Source organism: Candoia aspera, chromosome 9 (genome assembly GCF_035149785.1).
Source record: "Candoia aspera isolate rCanAsp1 chromosome 9, rCanAsp1.hap2, whole genome shotgun sequence".
Taxonomy (NCBI): Eukaryota; Metazoa; Chordata; class Lepidosauria; order Squamata; family Boidae; genus Candoia; species Candoia aspera.
The window spans coordinates 705544-730110 of NC_086161.1; the positions used below are offsets into that span (position 1 = coordinate 705544).

The 24567-nt window shown below is 48.4% G+C and overlaps 1 protein-coding gene across 10 annotated transcripts in view; it reads left to right on the plus strand.

Annotated features, from left to right (window-relative positions):
- Positions 1–24567, plus strand: part of SIK3 (SIK family kinase 3) — an 84089-nt gene that overhangs the window by 29736 nt on the left and 29786 nt on the right. For all 10 annotated transcript variants that reach the window (XM_063311040.1, XM_063311035.1, XM_063311039.1 and 7 more), the window contains exons 2-3: positions 14497–14613; positions 22053–22116. In XM_063311040.1, coding sequence (XP_063167110.1) covers positions 14497–14613; positions 22053–22116 — 181 coding nt within the window. The remainder of the gene's footprint in view (positions 1–14496; positions 14614–22052; positions 22117–24567) is intronic.

The window sequence follows — 24567 nt, forward strand, 5'->3', positions numbered from 1 at the left end:
CAGGAGCACACAGCAGAGTCAGTCAGAGGCCGTAGGGTGTAACTCATGCACCAGAAATACGTGGAAAGCGTACACCACGTATATCCGTTTTTTTTTCTAACCCCCAAAAGCCTCTGGCCATGATGTGGGATGAAAGTTAGTTGAAAAGAAAAGTCCAGATGTCAGGTCTTCCAGGAACATCTGGGGATTACACTATATATAAACTGTAATCACTGAAGATCAGCTCTAATGCATACCGCTGTCAGGTTAAATACCATTATCTCTAAGAGGTAAAAGTGCAGTGTCAAGAAGACAATTAGAAACACAACTTCCTTCAGAAAGTGGAATAGTTTCCTAATAAGAACAAAAAGGAACACATACCCTTGAATAAGTGCAGTAAATAAATGCAAGAGGACAATACGGGATACAAAAATGGATTTTGAGGAGCATAACATCAAGATCTATCAGCCCTCCTATGAAACTAAATACATTGGGAGAGGAAATCAGCTAGGGAGGTGGAGTTAAAGACAGACATGTGCGTGTGCATGTATTCAGGTGCAAATATGTGTGTGCGTGTGTACATGCATGCGGATATGTGTACACAGTATATATATAAAAATAAAAGCTCTAAAATGCATGACATTTTCAGGGAGGTAATCTCAGGCAAGCAGTCGTGGTGACAAGAGATGACTTTATTGGGATAAGAGGTTCTTGGGAGTGGTCCTCAATCAGTGGCTGGCAAAGAAGAAAGTGTCAGAGCAGTTGCTGGGAATCACAGATGGGGAGGTGCTGCTATCCTCATATCCTGTTTTCCAGAGGCACCTAGCAATTATGCAGCCAACTCCTTTAGGCCACCATGCTTCCTCCTTTGTGATTGGCAAGGGTGGTGTTTGGTGCTGGGAGGAGAGCGCAGGACTGGGACTACCTCATCTTGCCTTGGTTTACAAGGACAAGCCTCTGGCCCTCAGGACTTCCAAAAGAAGTCTGAGTTCATGTTGGCCATAGGCGACATGAGAGAGAGCTTAGAAGAGGCCCCAGGGAGACCTTCAGTGATATCAGCAGCTTGTCAGTCTTCTTTCTGGCAAACCCGAATTGTCGCTGCATCAGTATAATATGCCAGTTCCTGGGGAGGCTGCTATACAGATTAAGTCAAGATTTAGAAGAATAGCGCAGATGTTTTATCCTTTTATCTTTATCTGCCCGACTCACCTTTATGAACTCTTGAGTCTGTTATCATGCTGTAACCAGAGGTGGCACCCGTCAGAGGCAACTTGCTTTGTCATCCCACACCCTTGGGTCCAGTCCCAGGCCTTGGGTGAGCCTGAGACCTGGATTCTGTGTCAGCAGGGCTATTTCTCAGGAGTCCTGGCCAGCTTTTGGATGCTGGGTTCTTGAGGCTGGAGCTGCCACTGTTGCTCTGGCAACGTGACTCCTGAGCTGCTAAGCAACTTTGCTTGGCATTTTAGCTTCTCACTGACGTTGTGCCAGTGCACAGCAGCTGTCTTGGGCTCCAGTTCCGTTGGCACCTCCTGCTGAGTGATCTAAGAGGCACGTTTGCTGAGAGACAGGTTATCCCGTGGCTGGCAGATGGAATGTCCTGTTTGGCACCGAAGCTGCTCCTGCTGGCTCCTGCTTCAGAGAAAAGCACAGAGGCTACTTTGTGATTTCATGGCCTCCATTTTACCAGAACACATCATTTTTATTATATTACTTGATTACCAAAGGTTTGGCAGCTTTGCGCAGTTGAACACGGCCAGATTTTAGTTTGACTTCATTTTGGCAGTTGTGTCATACACGCTCGCTTGATTTTTGTGAAATACGTTTCCTTGCAAGTGGTAAATGCTCTCTTTCTTTCATAACAACCCTGTTCAGGCCCTGCGGCCTCTAATCTGCCCAGTGGGCAACTTCCTCAGCTTTCATGGCACTGATAACTGCCAACCCCTTGAGTTCTCAAGGGGTTTTTCAGTGAATTCTCTACAGCTGTCTCCAGGAACTCTTCAGGGCTGTTCTTCCCATATTTCTCCCCTCTTTAACAAGATCCATGCAAGTCTCATATTCTGCACTTCAGATACGTTAGCTGTAACAAATTCTCTGATGGAATGGTGAATTAGATCTGGAGATTTTTAATTTTATTTTGCCAACTTTGCAAAAATCTTCAGCTGGCAGACTGTCAGAGACACGCATGTTCCATTCCATAACGCATCTTTGCAATGGTGGCCACAGGCTCTTAAAGATGCTCTTCGGTTCCACCTGGGCTTTGCTATTCAGTGTGACAGCTCTTTGAGCTACACCAAGTTGGAAGAAGCATCTGCCCCTGCAGAAACAGCTGGCTGGTCACAGCCCCCTTGCCCCCCCAGGGATGTTTGTGCTCCCCTCCTTTTCTCTCTTCCTCAGAGGTTCAGGGCTGCGTATGTGTGAGATGTTTTTTGTCTCCCCTCTCACTTGCAGTGACGAATGCTTGGGTATGTGTGTGGGAAAAGCAGCTTGGAGGACAGAACAGTCTCCATTGGATCATCTGCTTTCTGTGTTTGTGTTTCCTTGATCAAACTGCTTGATCCGCCCCTCCAGTTTATGCTAAACTATATGCTGCCTGCCCTGTAAAGGATATTTTGGCAGAGTTTTCCTGAGGAACCGCATCCAGCATAGTCCTGGTGCTAACTCAGGTAGTTTCGGCAGCAGGGGAAGCAGACTGTCAGAAGATAACACAGAGGGTGCCCTTCCAGGAATGAGAGAGAGAGAGAGGTTTGGCCTGCCCCCCCTCCCCCGTGTGTTGCTGATTTGGTGCGATTTCTGTAGAAAGAAGGGCCACAGAGAGGCAAGGTGGAAAGCGGTTGGGCTTCCTGGGAAGGGAGGGAAAGAGTCAGAGCTTGTGGAGGGGTGCAACACTAGGAACGAGATAAGCCAGGCAAGGGGTGTGTGGCTTCCACAAGTAACATGAGCCACATGGGAAATGTTTCCACGGGCATGTCAGGTTCTCTCAGCTTTGGGCAGAACAAGAGGAGTTGAGTATAACAGATTTCTCCTCCCCTCGTCTTTCTCCCCTGCCCCTGCCCCTCCCAGTCCTGGCACCAACTCAGTTTTTGTGCTTTGGCCGAAACGGATGTCCCGGCATTCAAGCCAAAGGCACCTAATTCATGATTTCTACTTCAAAGAGTCTGAGAAGAGTTTTGATGAGAAGCCAGGTGTGGGCTCTCAGGTGCACTGCCTACTCTCAGGGCTGGGGTGACTAGGTTCTGTATTCAGTTTTGTTCCCCAGAGAGTGTTTGGGACCTATTCGCAGGTGACTGAACTGATGCAAAATGTATTGCTTGTCATGCTAATAAAAAAAAAGCAGGCAATATATATGTATTATGCAAGACATTCTGGGCTTCCCAGATCACTGCTGAGATTTCTGAATCACCATACGTTACCACTGGGAGGCTTTATATGCCCCGCTGCACCATTTCCTGGTATGTCGATGATTTCTCCGGAAAGCTGATTGGAGCACTGAAGATAGGCTTGTTGCTCATTTGGCTGACGCTGTCAATTGGTTGCCTGTTACTGGATTTACATCCAAAGATTTATGAGGCCAGTAATATGTATAGATCTGGAAGAGACCACTTGGTGCTGGTCAAAAACTTTTGGACTCTAGGCTCAATCAATGGACCATGGCAATGCAGTGCAGAAGCTGGGACCCCCAGGTCTCTGGGTTAGGTGGCAAGTCTTGTGTGGAGGCTGCTTGCCATTAGCTCAGTAGCAATCAGGGACAATAAATGAGCAGCCCAAGGACGCTTCTGCTAGTCACTTATGAGATAGGCATTCCAGAGGGTCATCAGTGGCCTTTTGCTTTTGTTTGGATGTAACTGTGGGTGCTCCTGCTGTTCCAGAAGAAAAGCCAAAGTGAAGGATGGTTCAGTGAATCATTCATAGTTATAGAAACCTTACCTAATATGATGAAATGTTAGAATAATCATTCAGTACATCTTTTAAAAGGTAATGGCATTTTTTTTCCATATACATGAACCAATGTGTTCTTTCTGTTGTAATTTCTGGAGGAAAGTGCCACAGGGGTGTCTTGCAGTCTCTTCTTATAGTGAGTGCCAGTATCAAACCTGTTAAGATACTCCTTTTTCATAACAACTGAGTTTGTGCTTTCAGAATTCTTGACAAATACTTGGCTGCTCAGTTGACCATTTTTTTGGTTCCCTATGAAATTTTGGGAAGCAATTACGTAAAGGGACTCAGGACTATCTTATCATGTGGGTATCTATCAGCAGGATAATTCTATGAAAACTGAACCAAATGGGGCTAAATTTGGTTTGGGGGAGGAAGCTGGCAAAAGAAAGATTGAGTAAAAAATAGGCTGGATTTGGATTTTATTTAAATGGGAAAAAGCTCTCAGTCAAGATGTGACTATTGTAGTACATGGAGGGATGGTTTGGCCCTAAGTAGGCGATTGGGTCATGTGCACAGCGTGTGAGCTAAGAGCCAGCCAATGTTCTCCCATCAAAGGATGGACCAGGTGGTACCCGTGTACAAGGCCTGGTGAGGTCGCTGTCACAAATTCCCAGTCAAAGTTATCCAAGCACAGTAGGAGATCAGAACAGAACATGTAACTACTGTAAAGTAGAAGAAAGTTACGTTCCTTTCCCAGAAAGCCTACTTGTCATGGATGTTATAGTCATAATTTTCTTGTCACTGTCTTAAGATGCATCCTTTGCTTTCTCCACCCCCATTTATTTGTCTGTTTGTTTCTTTGAAAGATGTATATGGCTGCCCATCTCAAGCAACTCTGGGCAGCTCACAGTTCTTATCTCCTGCCAAGTATCTGACCATTCTGCTTGGCTGTCCAAACTTAGTTTGGGAAAGAAAACCTTTGTAGTTCTATAAATCCTGTTGCAAAACATTCTTTCCTGGTAACCAAGTTCTACTGATGTAATATAAATCTTGTTTATGGTCTTTACACTTACATAAATATATACCCATATTCTCATAGCAGCAGTCACCAAAGCCACATCAAACCCAGTAAGAGTAATGTACTGTGGGATAGGAAAAAGGATATAAAAGAAAGTCTTCTTTGGGTCAGGCTCAATTCTTTGTGACTTTATGGGCAGGTCCATGTAGTTTTATTGGCAGAAATATGGAAATGGGTTGCCATTGTTACAGATCTGTAGGATCTTCTATGCAGAGACAGTGAAGGTCTTACCAAACAAGTCAGGAGCATGAGCCATCATTTTCAGAGTGCTTTATTAGAAGGTATTCTACAAGTACACACACATCCATTTGCAGGCACACCATGTGCATACAAAATCCCATACCTTCTGGGATTTTTTCCCCCCACTTCCTAATCCGGTCTACAGTTGTATGATTTCTTGGTGGTCTCCCATCAAAGAACAGACTAGCTCCAAACTTGTTTCATCTTTTTAAGAGCTCAGTGCTGCCATCTATCGGGGAGGAATATATAGCAGAGCCATATAACAGTATAAGTTTATAATTCTCTTGTTAAACTGTAAAACCAAAAAGCCCTAAAAAAATTCTAGCCTCCAAAATTGAAATAGTACTAATTCATAAATATGCTGACTTAACCTGACATTGCATTAGTTTCCAGAGTGCTCTCCGACACGGAGAATATAAATTATCCATTGCTGTCCTAAACATGCTTCAGCTTTGCTGGATCTCTCAATTGCAGCAGGCAAAAAACTGAATAAATAAAAGAAATTATTACAATTCTCTGAAACAGTGAGTCTTCGATGTACCTAAACATAAATTCTTTTTAAAAAGGTATTTATTCTTTATAAAATATATATAGATCAGGCCAATCAAGATCATTAACATTTGAGGTTACAGTAGGCATATATCTACTTCATATAATTCTCTTCAGAGTTTTCTAAAATCTTGTGACATATCCACTTGAAGATCTTGAAAAGTCAGGGAAGATTATTTGAGTTATGAATTTGATGGATCTCATTTCTGGTGCAGAGTTCATCTCAAATGTATCTGGAACTGACTAAGAAGTTAGTCCCTGCATGTTGTGGGCCTGGCTGCTGTGTCGGAGTCTGCCCTGGAGGAGCAGGGCTTGACAACTCCTGTCCTGGCAGTGCAGGAACCAAACCGGTGGGCTCCCAGATACTGCAGAGGAAGCTCAGAAAGAGGAGAACCTGTTGGAGGATGAGCTGCAAGTCTGGAGCAGGCAGGTAATCAGCACAGCGGTAGGCTGAGTTGCCTAGCCTGGAGCCTGAGCATTACTTGGCAAAAGAGATACATGCAGAAAGATCAAGCAAGTAGAGCAGAGACGTTCAGTGAGACTCCTCAAAAGAAAGAGTCGTGACTCAAGAAAATATAAAAGAAGGACTTGGGCATCAGGCTTCTGTTGGCAAACAACTTTCCAACCTTGGACCTGACTTTGAGTGTGCAGCTTCTGATTCCCTAGCTGACCTCTGGCACAAGACTACACTCAGCTTTGATTGCTGGACCCTGGATTGGTCTGCATGGAACTTTGGCTTCTGAAGTAAGCTTGTTTGTTTCTCCTGAGCTTTCACATTCCTGTACCGTGGTGAGTTTTATAGCCACCATGAAGACCTCTGATCTACGACTGGTCTTCTGTGCTTGTAACTGCTGGCACAGGACACTAGATAGCATCACCTTCTTCTAAAATTCGCTCTAAATTATTTCCAGTGTTTCTTGGTTGATGGGTGGTGTGGCAGAAACAAGTGGGTACAAGTTGTTGTCTTTCATGGTAGTGCCCAGCTAGTCTCTGCTTTGGGTTGAAAATGGAGGAAAAAATTAGAAAATTCATCCAACAATTTTCCATAACGAATCCTCCAGTTGGCTTACTATCTATGCTTCCTAGTGCATATAAATCGATGTAGTATAAGAAATTAATTTGGTCTTATTGTTAACTGTTATTTTGCTGTTATAAATCGTGGAATCCTCAGAGGACATGTCTTATTGGACGAGCAGCATTGAGAGATGGAAAATTTATTTCAGAAAGCCACCAGGAGTTGAGTTCATGTAGGAGACTTTATTTAAATTCGTAAATCTGTTAATGTTTCTGCTGAAGGATAATGCTCAAGAGGAGCTTCCATACAAAGTGGCATATAGTCTGTATGGCCAAGCAGGGAACAGCGGCTATGAGAGAAAGTGGCTGTGAATGTGTGAGGAAGGAGAGTGAGTCATGTGACCTTTTCTTCCCTTCCGTTTGACAGTATTTGCTCTACTCTTTAGTTGAAGGAGAGTGGTAGAGTGATCCAGGTCATGGCAACTTCCAGAAGGCAAATGTGTAAAAGGCCCATTGTCCTTGTTTTGGAATGGGTTGCCCATGACTAGCATTGGCAGACAAAAAGCTCTGATTGGCTATGCAAAGATCAGAGGGCTTCTCTCTAGATGGCTTGTCATTGCTGGTAGCTTTTTCTTTCTGCCTGGAAATGGCAGGCTTGTGGGAAGTCTGTATGGATGGGGCAGGCACAGGAAATAACAGCTTTGCCTTTGGCATCCTTTGTTCAAAGAGACCCTGAAATTGTACTCACTCTGCCTTAAATGCACTCATTCCCTCAACACGTGATTCTGATGTTCGTATTTAAGGTTGATTTGCTGAATCTGCTGAGAAAATGGAGAGTGATGGAGAGGTCCTGCTATTTGAGAGACCGGTTGGCTGTCTGTCCATGCAACATGTGTTTCTCAAGTCCCATGCTTATCCTTGAGGTTGACCAGTCTTTGCCTCTTTGCCCCACTTTTTGCCACCTGGATAGCTCCTCCCATTTCTTGGTTGCTAGAACAGAAGTACATGGCAAGTTGATAGACCTTTGCTCTCTCCCCACCTCTCCTGGTCATCTGCCCCTAAAAGGATTGAGCTTCAATGTGCTTCCTTCATTCTTTGAACTCCAGTAGGGCAAGGTTTCATTGTTCTAGGCTGGCTTCTTTAAGGACAGGTTGCTTCCAATCCTTAACATGTCCAGGTTCTGCTAATATCTGTGTCCCTCAATTCCTTGTTTATGGCCAAAAGATTCCTTGCTTTCATCCATGTTCATGTTGATCAGTTAGTCAGTCAAGGTTTTTTATATATGAATCATCTCACTCTACACAATTCTTGCCTTGGAGAATAACTTCTTCATTTTGCAGAATACTAATGCTTAGGACTAGCTCCAGCCCAGATCTCAGAGGAAGGCAATTTTCACCTGGGGACTGAGCAGCTGCTGTAGTTGTGGCTCCATTGCAGAAAATCCCAGGAAGTAGGGCGTCTGTATCCCATTGCAAGGCTCCCTTGCAAAGCCTGGATGTCTGGGATGCAGAAAAGCCTCTGAATGGCTGCTTTTGCATGTCTTTCCACCTGCCTGACTTAGTAAGAGAGACTGCTTGGAATCTCATGTGCTGATGTGATCCTGAGAATCAGGGCAACCCAAGTTTCCCAGCCTTCCCTGGAGTTTATTATGCATTATCACCAGTAAAAGTATCTAGGTTTAGAGCCTCTTCTGGCTGAGATGTATGTGCATGCAACAATAAAAATGGGATCCAGATATTAGTAAATGGATATATCCCTTCTGATGGTTGCATTTTGATCTGCATTTAATTTGAGGCTGGACAAAGTGGAACTTCCAGTAGCGGTTTGATAATGTGGAAGAAAAACAAAGCAATAACTAGGATGGAATGGGAGGCAGCGAGAGAGGAAAATTGCCCTAAAATTCCCCGTAACTTTTCTCTAGCTATCATCCAGCCTTTGTCCCAATCCTCCGTTTGTGGGAGTTTCATAATTGCATTTTCCATCTTAGCAACTTGATGTGCTTGAACTGAGGTGGATTTTGGCTGGAGAACTCAGACCAGCCTCCCCAAACATCTCTGGCCAGGCTGGTCTGAAAAATTTGGGTTGCAGTCCCAACAAAGGCACCCAAGGGGTGTTCGGTTGTTTATTGTTTTTAGGATGATTGTTCTGATTCTCTGGGCTTTTATTCCCTTTGTGACCCAGATGTGAGAACAGGCTGGCTGCACTCCTTTTCTATAGGTTGTTCTGGACTTGGAGGTGAGAACTAAGGGCCAGAAGGATGTGTTCCAGGACAGTTCAGTCCTCTCCTTCAACTAAAGAGTAGATCATTCTTACAGTGTGGATATCAGCTAGTGCCACCTGTTGGCTGCTCACCCAAAAAAATAAACAGATGGTCCTGGACACATTTGGCTCCAAAGCTGCTCAGCTTTCACCATCCTCCTTACCTTTCTGGGAAGTGTCAAGGATATGTTTGTAAATACAGTGTTACAAAGATCAATATGGTTCAAAGAAGTGAACCTACGTTTGAATTATACAGTACATCAAAAACTTGGAACATCACTGTATGGAAAAATTGATGTATTGAGCCTGGAGGAGGCAGTAAAAAAGATTATTCAATGTTGAAATGACAGCGTGGCCGATGATTTTCTGTCTCAGATTGCTGATACGTGCATCTGTTTATGAATTGGCTATCAGTACAATGGGATGATGGATCAATGTTATACTCTGTAGTCAGAGTTTGATGATGTGTTTAATAATTGGGCTGAATGATTTCCTGTGTAATGTTTTTATGGTTTTCTTTTGCTGTTTTGACAGAAGAGAAGGCAGGGTATAAATCAGATGGATACATAAATAAGTAAAGCCTTGTGTGGCACAGAGTGGCAGGCAGCAGTATTGCAACCGAAACTCTCCCCACGACCCGAGTTTGATCCCAGTGGAAGCTGGATTCTCGGGTAGCCAGCTCAGGTCAACTCAGCCTTCCATCCTTCCGAAGTCAGTAAAATGAGTACCCAGCTTGCTGGGGAAGTTGACAACTGGGGAAGGCAATGGCAAACCACCCTGCTATAGTCTGCCAAGAAAACGTCATGAAAGCAGCGTCCCCCCAAAGGGTCAGACATGACTCAGTGCTTGCACAGGGGACCTTTCACATCACCCCATAAGTAAGTAAAGTCATGTTAGAATGATCCTGATTTCCAAAAGCACTGCACACTAAGGCAATGCTTTTGGAAACCTGAATTGCTCTCCTATGATACATAGTATATATTTATTTGATTTATAACCTGCCTTCAACATAGGTGAGCTCTTGACAGTTAACAAAATTTAAAACAAAGCAGAATATAACAAGTTAAAAATACAGATTAACCCTAAAATAAATAATAAGTAATAATTTTGAAAAATTGTGATGGCAGCATCAGTAAAGAAGCAGATCACATGCTTGGGCAAGTGTATGAGAATAGCTCCCCATAGCTTCTCCTCATAGCTTGCTGGTTTTCATTCCTTTCATATCTGCATATGGACGGTAAAGCTCTTGCTTGCTTCCTTAGCAAACAGAGTGCAGAACCAGAAGCCAGCATGCTCTCTGCTGGAAGTGGAGCCATAGGCTATGCCCTTGCTATGGATCATACAAGATTGGACTTCAATCTCCTTCTGCTCTGTGCTATATGGTACTGCCTTATGTCCCTTCAAAGAGAGAAATATTGGCAGCTCTGATTACTCTTTCTGATTGCAGGCTTCTATCTCTACTTCCTTACCTGCCATCAGTGGAAAAGTTTTTTTCTATTACTGGGTTAGGCACATATTGCCAACCAAAACGTGAATTGAGAGGATGGTGATTCTGAGGACTGTCTGGCCCTTGCAGCTAACCGTAAGCTCAGTAAGGTTGCCTTCAGATTTGATGGGCTGGTGCTGAGCCTGTGGTATTGGTCAGGGTGTCAACCATCCAGTTAACTCACTGATTATCTCCTTTTTTTTAAAGCACTAGCAGAGCTTATTAGGTGTTCTTGCACACACACTTCCCTGTGAAAGCACTCCTACTCAGTCTTAAAGTTTTCTTGGAGGTACTGCAGACACTGGGTCTCCTGTCTGTAAACCTTCCATGTTTGGGCTGTTAAGGACAGATAGTTGCAGGATGACTTTTATTGTAATGCCATGAACCTTCCTGGGGGTGGGGGTGGGAGTGGGGCTTCCCAACTAAGCAAGTTTTTTTCAGTCCTGCTCTTTTTTCTCGTACTTTGGAGCACTGCTGTCCCTCTGTTCTTGTGTTTCTGCAGCAGCAAGCCAGCGGCTTGTTGGAAGGAAAGGATCGCTCTTCCCCTGGAAAGGGTCATGAAACTGCCCAGGGTCCCCCTTTTGGGGGAGATGGGCGGTGATAAAAATTTGAAAAATAAATAAAATAATCATGCAAGCTGTGACTAGGGAGGCAAGAGAGATTGTATACCATTCTGGACTGCTGCAAGGGGCTTGAATAGGCAGGAAGAGCTGAGAATAAAATATTTTTCAGCAAAGCAGAGAGTTCCTGTTCTTTTTGCTCCCAACATTTGCACCAGGAAAGTGGCACAGATTTGGGCTTCCTATGGAATTGAAATCTCCATGGTGACGGATACACAGGTATGAAAACCAGTGGCTTCAGACACTGGAGCAAATGTCTCAGCCAGGAACTGCTGGTAAAGAATGGGATATATTTATTTTATTTTATTTATTTATTGTCATATTTCTCCCTGCCCAACTCATACTATGATGACTCTGGGCGGTTTACAGATAATTGGAAATAGAAAAATAAAATGTCATTCAAACAATATAATATCCATATAAATATATATAAAAATATAAAATAAGTAATATAGAATAAATAATATAAAATTCAAGATGGGAAATAGTAATGTTATCGTTGGCCCCATCAGGGAGCCAACCACCTGCATGATTGGCTATCCCCCTCCCACCCCAGGCAAGGTGGCATAACCAGGTTTTAACCCCCTTCCAGGAGGCCAGGAGAGTGGGGGCCTGCCTTACCTCTGGGTGTAGCTTCTTCCAGAGGGCAGGTGCCATGGCAGAGAAGGCCCTCCTCCTGGACCCTGCCAATCGACAGTCTCTTATGGGCAGGGTCCGTAGCATGCCCTCTCTGCCTGACCGGGTGGGATGGGTCGATGTAACAGGGGTGAGGTGGTCCCTCAGGTAACCTGGACTCATGCCATGTAGGGCTTTAAAGGTGATAACCAACACCTTGAATTGGACCCGGAAGCAAACTGGCATCCAATGTAGCTCGCACAGCAATGGTGTTATATGTGCCCTTCTAGGGGCTCCTAAGACTGCTCGCGTGGCCGCATTTTGCACCATCTGTAGCTTCCAGATACTCTTCAAGGGTAGCCCCATGTAAAGCACATTGCAGTAGTCTTTGAGGGAGATGGCCAGGGCATGAGTGACCATTCAGAGGGACTCCCAATCCAAGAAAGGGTGTAGCTGGTGCACAACACGAAGTTGTGCAAAGGCCCCCTTGGCCATGACTGCCACCTGCTCCTTGAGCAGGAGTCGTGAGTCCAGGAGCATCCCCAGGTTCCGCACCGGATCTGTCTGGGGCAGTGCAACCCCATCCAGAGCCAAAGATGGCAAATTCCCGGATACCCAGGAGCCCCCAACCCACAGCCACTCTCTCTTACGAGGGTTCAGCCAAAGCCTGTTGTTCCCCATCCAGACCCCTGCAGCCTCCAGGCACCGAGAAAGGGTGGTCACAGCGTTGCTTACGTCACCCGGGATGGAGATGTATAATTGAGTATCATCTGCGTATTGATGATACCTCATCCCGTGGTGATGGATGATCTCACCCGGCAGTTTCATGTAGATGTTAAAAAGCAGCGGAGAGAGTACCGAGCCCTGCAGCACCCCACAAATGGGGGGTCACGGGCCAGATCTCTCACCCCCTATCAACACCGATTGGGATCAGACCTGGAAGAAGGAGGTGAACCAGCGCAGAACCACACTGCCCACCCCCAACTCCCTGAGCTGCCCCAAAAGGATACCATGGTTGATGGTATCAAAAGCTGCTGAGAGGTCATGAAGAGCAAGGATGGATGCACTGCCTCCATCCCGCTCCTGCCAGAGATCATCCATAAGTGTGACCAACTCTGTTTCCATCCCATATCTGGGCCTGAAACCTGACTGAAAGGGGTCCAGATAATCCATTTTATCCAGGATCCTCTGGAGCTGCAATGCCACCACTTTCTCAACCACCTTCCCCAAAAAGGGGAGATGGGAGACTGGACAAAAATGGTCCAGCACAGTGGAGTCCAGTGATGTTTTCACCCTCTTTAAAAGCAGCTGGGAACACTCCGTCCTCCAAGGATGAATTCACCATCGTCTGGACCTACCCACACGTCACCTCCCGAGCTGCCTTCACCAGCCAGGAGGGACAGGGATCTAATTGACAAGTGGTGGCATTTACAGACCTGAGAACCCTGTGCACTTCCTCCATATCCTGGGGAAAGCAGTAGAGAAAGCAGCAACAGTGACTGAGCAGTATGGAGAACAGCAAGCAGCATCATTAATGGTGATTCCTCTCATGGGCTTCCTACATCTGTTCCCACAGCTGCCTGTAGAGTTGTTTCTGTGCTGGGCAAGGATTTGGGTTAAAGAGCTTGGATTTGTGAGAACTTAGATGGACATGTCTTTGAGAGTTTATTTTAAATTTATGTACAGTATATGTTGGATTTACATCTCAGCTTTCCTTCAGGAGCTCAAGGCAATGTACAGTGTTGCTTCTTCCCATTTTTCCCCACGAAAACAACCTTGTGAGGTAGGTTCGGCTGAGAGGTGGTACCAGTAGAATAAGAGGAAACTTCCATTTAGAGCAGTTGGCAACCCATACTCTGCAAACGGATCTTCTATATAGTGGTGTCAGAGATATTCTGAGAGCTCGGTACACAAACTGGTAACCAGGCTTAATAGTCAATACTTTGAAGGGGGCTGAGGTTGAAGGCTTGTTTGTTAGCAACAGAGATGGAAGTAGTGTGTGGCCTTGTTAGGCAGGGGTTAGAACTCTTCAAGCAATCCATAATCCAACTCTCTGACATCCCAGATACTAAACTGTGGGTGCTACTAAGAATTTTTGCAGTTGAAAGTAGCTCCACAAGATGGAACTCTTGGTTAGGTCAATCTTTTTCTCTGGACGTTTTGGATTAAAAACTATCTGCTTAAGTAGAGAAAAGCTTTATTTGATTACCTGTGTTACTTTCAATTGTAAAAATAATGTCTTCAGAGATTTCTAAGATATTTATGGAGCCTATCTGCTATTCACACTCAAGCAGCAATGTTACTTGGTCCAAGCACCCTGGTCTGATTCATGCATAAGCATTCACACATCATGTGGTTTTCTTGCTATTGGCTTAAATTAGTATGTGAACTGGGCCACTATGACTAGTTCAGAATGGTTGGTGTTATGCGTGCATGCAACCAATATGCATAATCTTCCTTGAAGCAGTAAATTCATGGGAAGCCATAATTCAGAGCACAGCTTATAGAAGGTCACTGGCACCTTTGTCATAGATATTAGGGTTTTTTGCTGAACCTTGGAATGTTCTTCAGAATTAGAAATAAATTATTGAGTTCAATAGACCAATATTTTTACTTGCTCTCTGGTGGCTTTATGCCCTCAGTGCCTTGGGTATAATGCTTTCCTAGAGAATGAATCAGGCACAGACATTTTTTACTGCAAGGAGCAGTCATTCTTCTTTATTCCACCTGCCCATTCTGAGATTGGGTTTGATAATAACTAGTCTCATTTACCCTTTCAGGTTGCGATAAAGATCATTGATAAGACTCAGCTGGATGAAGAGAACCTCAAGAAGATTTTTCGAGAAGTTCAGATTATGAAGATGCTCTGCCACCCTCATATCATCAGATTGTATCAGGTATGAAGGCTGAGTAACTGAAATGGGGCAGGTGTCATGAGTACCGTTGAGCTGAAGGCATCAGCACAACGGCACACATGACAATACCTAGGAAGCAGAGGAAAGGATTTAAAGATAAGCAAAGCACGCACAACAACAGACACAGACCCCTAGGAGAAGGGAACGACCCCGGCCGGATGAACCAGCCATCAGAACACAAAGGAGGAAGGAAGAAAGACAAAGACAGGGCGGATCACGAGGACCACCTGAAGCTGTCAGCAGAGCGCAACGGATATCGCCCAGCTGACAGCAATCACCAGCTGGAGAAAGAAAGCGATCATGAGCGAAGCCCGGGGCACCAGCAGGGGCCCCGCGACCCCTCACCTACCGGCAAGGAAGCATGCAGGACTTGGGGGGATGACACAACTCAAAGGGGGGGGGCGCTGACCGGCGCGGGCTATTTAAACCCCGCACTGGCGCGCTCCCTTCACTCTCAGCTTTTTTCTAGCTAGGCACTATGCCGAAATAAACCTGAACCTGCTCTTCCTTGAATCAGTGTCTGTGTTTTACTCGGTAGTAGGCAGCGCATGACATAAAGCTGAGAGTCATAAACTCAGCCTCGCCCAGCCCCACTGGACAACAACGAGCCGCGGGAGGAACAGACGGCGAGAAGAACACGAGCGGAGAGCGATGGAGCCGATGCGTCGCAGCCAGGACGGGCGAGCCGCACGGCGAGAAGCAGAGGAGGACCGACAGAGGCCAGAGGCAACGCGGACACCAGGAGCCACGGACACCCTCCCGGCCCATCCCGAGCCTCAGCTCCAACCCCGGAGGGAGGCGGAGGCGACCCGGCCACGGGAGGGAGCAACATACCTCCCGAGACCCGCGGAGACCTCCCCGCCCCACATCGCACCCCAGCCACAGGCGTGGAGCTTCAGCCCAACTGCAGCAAACGCGGTGGAGGACGGAGAGGCAAACTAGCAGATTCACTTCCAAGTCGAAGCAGACCAGCGGACGGTAACGCCTGAACCCCACCGGTGGCACAACCATGTGGAGACGCCGACAGGTCCAATCACAGCTGCGGCGCGGACCTCGGACCGAGAAACGCAAGCCAGACTCGCGGCCATGGAGGCCCAACTAAGGGACATCGAGACCATGATGCAGTCGCTGATGTCCTCCATGCCTCACAACTACGTTCCCGTGCAGGTACACACCCCGATCCAAACCCCGAGCGGGTCTTGGCACCCCCATAGGCCAAATGCTAACCAGCAAGCGTCCCCGGTGGACGAAGCCATGGGACGGGAAGCGAGGAGAGGGGACCCACCGAACACCAGGGCCCCAAAGGACTTCCCCATTTTCTTCGACGGGAACCCCGCGAAGCTGTCGTTTTTCATTACAAACGCCAGGGAGTTCATGGGGCGGCATGGACACTCCTTTAACTCCGAAGCGGACAAGATCGCAGTCGTGGCGATCAAGCTACAAGACAGGGCGGCGGACTGGTACGTCCAAATGTACGAGTCCAACTCCCCCGCCCTCTCTGACTTCCACGCCTTCATCACTGAGATGAAGCACTATTTTGAGGACCCGCTAGCCAAAGAGAGGGTTAAAAGCGCGCTTCAAGGCCTCAAACAGGGCGCACGAACTGTCGCGGACTACGCCCTCGAATTTAAAGCCCTCGCCGGGAAGATTAACAACTGGTCCGAGACTACCCTGCTAGAGATGTTCAAAAGGGGCCTCAACCGCGAGGTACTCCAATGGGCACTCTACCGGGACGACCCGGAGACTCTGCAAGGCTGGATCCACCTAGCGGGGAGAGCGGAACACGCGCACCGCACCTTCTTAATGGCGACGACAGAGGACAAAACTAACACCAGCCCAAAGGTACCCGCGCCACACTTGGGGCCAGCCGGTCCCACGTATCAAAAGAAGAAGTTTACTCGCGGGCCCTGCGGGAAGTGCGGAAAAATGGGGCACAAAACGGCAGATTGCTTCTCCAACCGAACTCTAACTAGCACTCCCAAACCCGCACCGAAAACGACGTTCAAACCAACCAACCCACCGCCGCCCCCCCACCGCCGGATGACCGGAGCCACAGTGACACCGGACAAAGACTGGGACGCTTACTTGGCGGGGGAGGACGCCGAAGTCCCAGACCGGCCGGCGGGAAACGCTCCCCGCCTGCCTTAAAACGCGCCGCGAGGCAGGTGGTGGGACAGGGGCGCGAAACACATAGAGCGACGAAAGCCCCATAATAATGGGGTCAATCAGGCTCTCCGTCGGCAACAGAGCCACCACAGCCGCGGCGCTAGTGGACTCGGGGTGCTCCAAGAACCTGATCCACCCCGACATAGTCGCCAAGCTTGACCTGCCTTGCCTCCCCCTCCCCACGCCGCTGGCATTCCACCAGCTGGACGGCTCAACAGCAGGAGGGAAACCAGCCACGACACAGACCGAGCCGGTCACCCTACAAATGGGCACCCACACCCACGAACATCGTTTGTGGTAACCCACATAGGGCGGCCCATCGTAGTCTTAGGAATACCGTGGCTCGTGACCAACAACCCACGCATTAACTGGAAGACCCGCACCTTCCAATTCGATGATGGCGCATACCGGGCGCCACTTCCGGCGGGCAGGATCAACCCCACAGTGGGACGGGCAGAGGCGGCAGCCCAGGACAACATAGCAACCCCAGAAGACCTACCTGAGCAATACGCTGATTTCTCAGAGGTCTTCGGAGAAGAGGAGGCAGATCAACTACCCCCCCACCGCAAGACGGACTGTAGAATTGAGCTGCTTCCCGATGTCCCCCTACCCAGGCCGAAGATTTACTCGATGACCCCGAAGGAGATGACAACCCTCCGGGAGTTCATCGATAAAAACCTGGATAGGGGTTTCATAGAGCCGGCATGCTCACCGGTCGGAGCGCCCGTCTTATTCCGGGAGAAAAAAGACGGCACCCTACGGCTCTGCACCAACTATCGGGGCCTCAACGCAGCGTCCCTATCCAATAAATACCCCCTACCCCTCGTGAAAGACATGCTCGCCCACCTGTCCACGGGTAGAGTATTCTCCAAGCTGGACCTTCGCGAGGCGTATTACCGGATCCGAATCAGGGAGGGGGACGAATGGAAAACCGCGTTCAACTGCCCCCTAGGCACCTTTCAATACAAGGTGCTGCCATTCGGACTAGCAGGGGCCCCGGGAGTGTTCATGCAGCTCATCAATGAGGTACTGCATGAACACCTGTTCAAAGGAGTCCTAGTCTACATAGATGACGTCCTCATCTACACCCAGACGCACGAAGAACACGTAACCCTAGTCAGACAAGTCCTCGAGAAGCTAAGAAGGGCGAAACTCTATGCCAAACCCTCAAAGTGCGAATTCCATAAAGCACGCCTAGACTACCTGGGGTACCGAATCTCCGGGGAAGGCATAGAAATGGACCCCGCAAAAGTCGAGGCGGTTGTGAATTGGGAACGCCCACGTAACAGGCGCCAACTCCAAAGCTTCCTCGGCTTCGCGAATTTCTACAGGTCATTTGCACGGGGGATCACGGAGATAGCCCTCCCCCTAACAGACCTCCTCAAAACTAAAGGAGTTGGGGACACACGGCGAGCCAAGAACCCAGGGACAGTACTAAATTGGACTCCCGCGTGTCAGACAGCGTTCAACAGGCTGAAAGCGCTGTTCACCACGGAGCCAATCCTCGCACATCCGGACCCAGAACGGCCGTTCGTGGTCCAAGCCGACGCCTCAGACTTCTCCCTGGGGGCCATACTGCTCCAAAAGGACCCTACAGGAATCCTGAAGCCATGCGCCTACCTGTCGAGGAAATTCTCGGAGACGGAAAGACGCTGGCACGTATGGGAGAAGGAAGCGTTCGCAGTAAAATCGGCGCTAGAAACATGGAGGCATCTACTGGAAGGAGCCACCCAACCATTCGAGGTCTGGACAGACCACCGGAACCTCGAGGCCCTCCGGACGCCCAGACGCCTCAGCCCGAAACAGGTCAGATGGGCCCAATTCTTCAGCCGCTTTAACTTTCAACTGAAGTTCATGCCGGGCAAAAAGAACTTCCTGGCTGACGCCCTCTCCCGACTGCCCCAAGACGAAGAGCCCATCCCAGATATGATTGGGACAGTCCTATCCGCCTCCCAGCTGGGGATGGCTGTGACCACCCGGAGCGGCGCTCAGAAACAGCCCAACCCCACGTCGCAACTGACGGCAGGCCAACCAGCGACCAGACGGCGCCACCCGCGACTGCCAGGAGGAATACGCGCGGACCTCACCGCCGCCCTCAAAACCGACCCCTGGCTACTAGCAAACCCCGACAACGTGACGATGGCACAGGACTTAGCATGGGGTGAGGGCAGAATATATGTCCCGGACTCACAGTGCCAGGCGATCTTGCGCAGATCACACGACAGCAAACAAGCGGGACACTTCGGGTTTCTAAAGACCCTGCATCTAACATGACGACAATTCTGGTGGCCCGCGCTGAGACGGGACGTGAAGGCCTACGTAGCGTCCTGCCCGATATGCGCCATGGCCAAACGGGCACCAGGTAAGCCCCCAGGACTCCTACAAACGGTGGCGGAGCCCTCCCGCCCATGGGAGGAAATCTCCATGGATTTTATAGTAGATCTACCACCCAGCCAGAAGAAAACGACCATTTGGGTGGTGAAAGACTACTTTTCGAAACAGGCCCACTTCATCCCCTGCTCATCGGTCCCATCCGCCCAGCAACTGGCTAAACTCTTCCTTATACACGTGTACAGGTTACACGGATGTCCCGTACGCGTGGTGACCGACAGGGGCACACAATTCACCTCGAAATTCTGGCAGGCCTTCCTAAAACTGATCGGGACCCAACAAGCCCTATCCACGGCCTGGCATCCCCAGACGGACGGAGCCACAGAGATCCTCAATGCCACCCTAGAACAATTCATGCGCTCATATACCAACTACCACCAAGACGACTGGGTCGACCTGCTTCCGTTCGCAGAAGTCGCATACAATAACGCCGTTCACACAAGCACAGGGAGAACCCCGTTCGAAGTAGTCTCCGGGCGCGAGTTCGTACCCATACCGGAGCTACCGCAACCCCCGGGACCCCAAGTGGGTGCCAGTGGCTGGGGACGGAAGATAGCGGAATCATGGCCAATAATCACGGCAGCGCTGAAGGAAGCACAGGCAGCCTACAAAGAACAGGCCGACAAGCACCGGCGCCAGCAACCGACATTCCAGGCAGGGGATATGGTCTACCTATCCACCAAATTCATGAAATCACCTCAACCCTCGAAGAAACTGGGGCCTAAGTATATCGGGCCGCTTCGAGTAACTCAGATAGTGAACCCGGTGGCAGTACGCCTGGACCTGCCGCACAATCTAAGGAGACTCCACCCAGTATTCCACAGCAGCCTCCTGAAACCAGCAACCACCTCCCGATGGCACCCAAGCACGCCTCTGCCCTCCCCAGTGATGATCGACGGCCAACAACATTTCGACGTAAAAGAAATACTCGATTCCCGCCGACAACGGGGAACACTACACTACCTAGTGAAGTGGAAACACTTCCTCCACCCAGAATGGGTGGCGGCTCAACACGTCAAGGCGCCAGACCTGGCCCGGGCATTCCACACGACGTACCCCGACAAACCAAAGGGGCGCCAAGCGAACCGGCCCCTAGAACACTCTTCCCCCCTCGGGCCTCCCCCCCCCACCCGCCGCACCCCCAGGGGAAGGGGCCCCCCAAGCCTGCGACTTGAGTAGACCTCCTCCCCCCTGGGACTCACCCTCCCCCCACCCCCCCGGGCCCACTGGGGAGAGACGATTGGTCATAAGTGCATCGCCAGGGGGCAAACACCCAGGATGCACACATGACAAAACGACGAACATCAACAAAACAAAAAGATAAGGATCCTACCTGGAGCTGAAAAGCACCCGACTAGCCACGCCTCCACCCGCGACGAACTGAGCAAGAACAAGCAGGGTGTGGTCGAGGCATGCGCACTCGGAACACACCCAAAAGATGGACACGAGGTAGAGGGCGGAGCAAGGGGAGGGGCAAAAGCACTCCGGCGGGAAAAACAAAAAACAAAAAAATATTTGACAGCTCTCCCGGGAAAAAAACGGAATGCCGGGGGGGGGGACTACTATTCGAACGGGGGGCAGTATGTCATGAGTACCGTTGAGCTGAAGGCATCAGCACAACGGCACACATGACAATACCTAGGAAGCAGAGGAAAGGATTTAAAGATAAGCAAAGCACGCACAACAACAGACACAGACCCCGAGGAGAAGGGAACGACCCCGGCCGGATGAACCAGCCATCAGAACACAAAGGAGGAAGGAAGACAAAGACAGGGCGGATCACGAGGACCACCTGAAGCTGTCAGCAGAGCGCAACGGATATTGCCCAGCTGACAGCAATCACCAGCTGGAGAAAGAAAGCGATCATGAGTGAAGCCCGGGGCACCAGCAGGGGCCCCGCGACCCCTCACCTACCGGCAAGGAAGCATGCAGGACTTGGGGGGATGACACAACTCAAAGGGGGGGGGCGCTGACCGGCGCAGGCTATTTAAACCCCGCACCGGCGCGCTCCCTTCACTCTCAGCTTTTTTCTAGCTAGGCACTATGCCGAAATAAACCTGAACCTGCTCTTCCTTGAATCAGTGTCTGTGTTTTACTCGGTAGTAGGCAGCGCATGACAGCAGGTTTCTTGGTGAAGACTCTGGGTTGGGGCAGGTGGTGCTGCCAGACTTCAGGTGTTTAATCTAAAGTGAACCTCTGCATTTCACCAGTGGGGCAACATTTGGAATCTGCACTGTTAAGGCCTCCTGTGCATTTATGGGGCCCATTTGCTATTCACGCTCAAGGAACAAGGTCAAAACCTGAATCAATAGGCCTCTTGGTGGTTTGCAACAAACAGATATCATGATTTTAGAATAAAGCTTTTACGGTGAATACATAACAGTAGGGCATAAAGCTAAAATAAAAGATAACTGTAAAACATTAGTGAGGAGGGGCTGATCTTGAGGCTGATCTTCCTACCAGCAGAAGCATCAAGGAAGCATTCTGATTAAATGGTCAAATTCTAAGAGCTATAGCGTGGCTTAGAAATGACTGATTCGGATATACCCTCAAGGCACGTTAGTGATAAAAATCTATTTTTAGCAAGGCTTGACTAGCCCCTTTCTTCCCCCTCTCCCCATGTGAGAAATACTGAGTGTTAGGCAATCCTCTTTTGGCCAGAAGACACCCTGCCAGTCTTTCGAATTGGCACACGGTCTCCCTCTTGCTTGACTACCCTTGGCTGGCTTTAGGCACCCCAGTATGGCCTTTGATGCATTGAACACGTGGAAAATGCTTTTGTGGATCAAGAAAGAGAAGCCTGGTTAGCGGTGTGTTTTGTCCTGAGCCGTGTCCTTACCAGCTACTTTTTTGTCCTTGTGCAGGTTATGGAGACAGAGCGAATGATTTATCTGGTGACAGAGTATGCTAGTGGAGGGGAAATATTTGGTAAGTACATTAATTGCCTTATTTTATCAAATAATATACTTGGTCAACTCGGGTAAAAAAAAATAGCTAACCCTTTTGTTTACTTTTTGGCTGATGCTCTTTGGTACTGGAAATTTCCACTGCTTCCATTATTGCCATGGAGGAAAGATTGGTGAGCTCTGATGCACTTGTGGCAAAAGGAAAGAAAAAAAAGATAATTCTGAAGGGGCTTGCCATAATGAAATACTCAAAATGTGAAGACTTGGGAAAAGTGACAGCATCTGAAACATCTCAAAACTGCTGTGCTTGCAAGCTATTTGGATCATGCAAAGCTGGTTTGACTTGTAACTCAAGACTGATGATCTGTGGCAGTTTCAGGAGAGAGACAGAAAGGGCCTTGGTTTAACAAAGAGCCCCAATGTGGATGGTCCCTCTTCATTTCGCACTTGAAAAAAGCATCGTTCTGTGGCTAGGCCACAGCTTGCTAAGTCAGAAAAGGCCTCTGGCTAATTTCATTTTGGCTGCAACAATACCTTCTTTTCCCCTTCTTCTCCCTTCCCCACTCCAGTGCATATATCTTTATTAAAAATATGTCAGAAAGCACTGTTACTCTTCATGTTTCATGAGGGGCTGCCCAGCATTGCTCAAAATAACCTGGCTGTTTCTTCCTAGACCAGCATTTACATGCCATGCAGGGTTGGCATGTACTATAAGAGACAAGTAGGCCACCAATCCCAGGGTGCCTTTGAGACGGAAGGCCCCTGTGAAGAGAACAGGTGGAGCTTTGGAAGGACCTCGAGTGTGTGGGCTAAATCACAAGCCTAGAGGAGAAGGCCTACTTTTAAAAGATGCCGTGGGCACCCCTGCCTGTGGAGCAGCTGCTTTTAGTAATTTGGAGGAGAGAGCAATGAAAAGAGTCTCATGAGAAATTGCCTTGGACCATCTAGATCAGTTGTACCAAATTATGTATTTAGGCTTTTCTAGACTTAAGGTTTAGGTAGGAGGACTGTTTCTATCAATTGCTCAACAGAGTTTAAAGAAGAACTGCCTTTTAGACTCAAACGATGCTCAAGGAGTGCTCTGTGGCCTGCAGTTCGGTGTTTTTGATTTGGCTTTCTGGTGAAGGGACACAGAGACACGCACTCTCTGTGGGTTGCACCTGGGAAGGGTGCATGTTTGGCTGGGGAATATTGGTTGTGCAGAAACCAGGTATCTCCTGTTCCTCTCCCTGCCCTAGTAGTGGAATTTGTCTGAGACTCCTGGGCTTGCCTCCTTGCAGGTGAAGATTTGCACTCTCCAGCAAACTGCATCTGTTGGCTGCCAGTAGCTTTACCTTGCTTTTGAAAGCCCTGCAAACTGCAGCCATCCCTTTTTACTGGGGGCAGCTCGTTTACCCAAGCGGCCCAGCCCTCACAGTCCTGTTGAGTCTAGAAGCCAGGACACCTCCTTATTCTCGGTTGTATTCTACCAAATAGTCCCCACATTCCCTGTCCCCTCACCCCAGTCCTTGTAGCTGCTTTGTTTCAGCCCCAGATTCCTCATTTCTTAGAAGTCTACCCCTGCTCTGCATTTTCTAGAAAAAAGCCACTTAGTAGCTGCAGGGGAGCTATTTGCTATGGGGGGAAATGTACCCATTTGAGAAAGACAATTTCTCAGTCCTGCTTGATGCCTTCAATCCCCAGAGTAATCTCTGGAGCAAGAAGCTGTGGGACATCTTTTAGGGCCAGCCACTTGGCTTCTGTTCAGCATCTCGCTGCTTTGTGTGACGGCATGGCTGGTTCTCAGAACATCTCCCAAGGAGGCTTTCCTTGCTGCAGCTCTAAAACTGGCTTGCTTTCATTTGCACTGCAAAAAGGTAAAAAGGGACCTAACCTCAGAGGAAGAGGAGTTTAAGCAATGTCTCAAAGGCCTTTTGAATGTCAGTCAACTGGCCCAGACTTGTGGTTAGAGGCTGAAGGGAAGGAAGCTGATTCCAAGGATGTCTCCCAAGGAGGCTTTCCTTGCTGCAGTTCTGGCAGAGATGGGGTAGGATTCTTGCCAGCTTCAGAGTAGGCCAGCATATTTGGCTCTGGCTTCTACCGGTGCTGGCTATATAGATGCTCGTGAGCAGCATGCAGCTCTCAGGGAAACTGGGCTGACTACGTCAGCGGAACAGCTGCCCGTTTGTGACTAGCTAAGCAAGCTGGGCCTGCATCTTCCCAAGAATGACTAAGATTGACAGGGGAGAATTAGAGGGAATGAGCGTGCATCGCCTTCTTGAAAAATACTGTCTTCCCAATAAGGCAGTTCCAAATCATTTAGGACTTACTAGCTGGCAGGAGCTTTTTAAAATGACACAATAATTTATTTGTCATTAAGTAAAGTAAGTATCTAAGCAAAACAAACAAAACACCTTTTTGGATACAAGAAAGAGAACATGAAATGACTTTGCTGGCTACATCCGATTGTGATAATTCTTAGAAAGTTATCAGC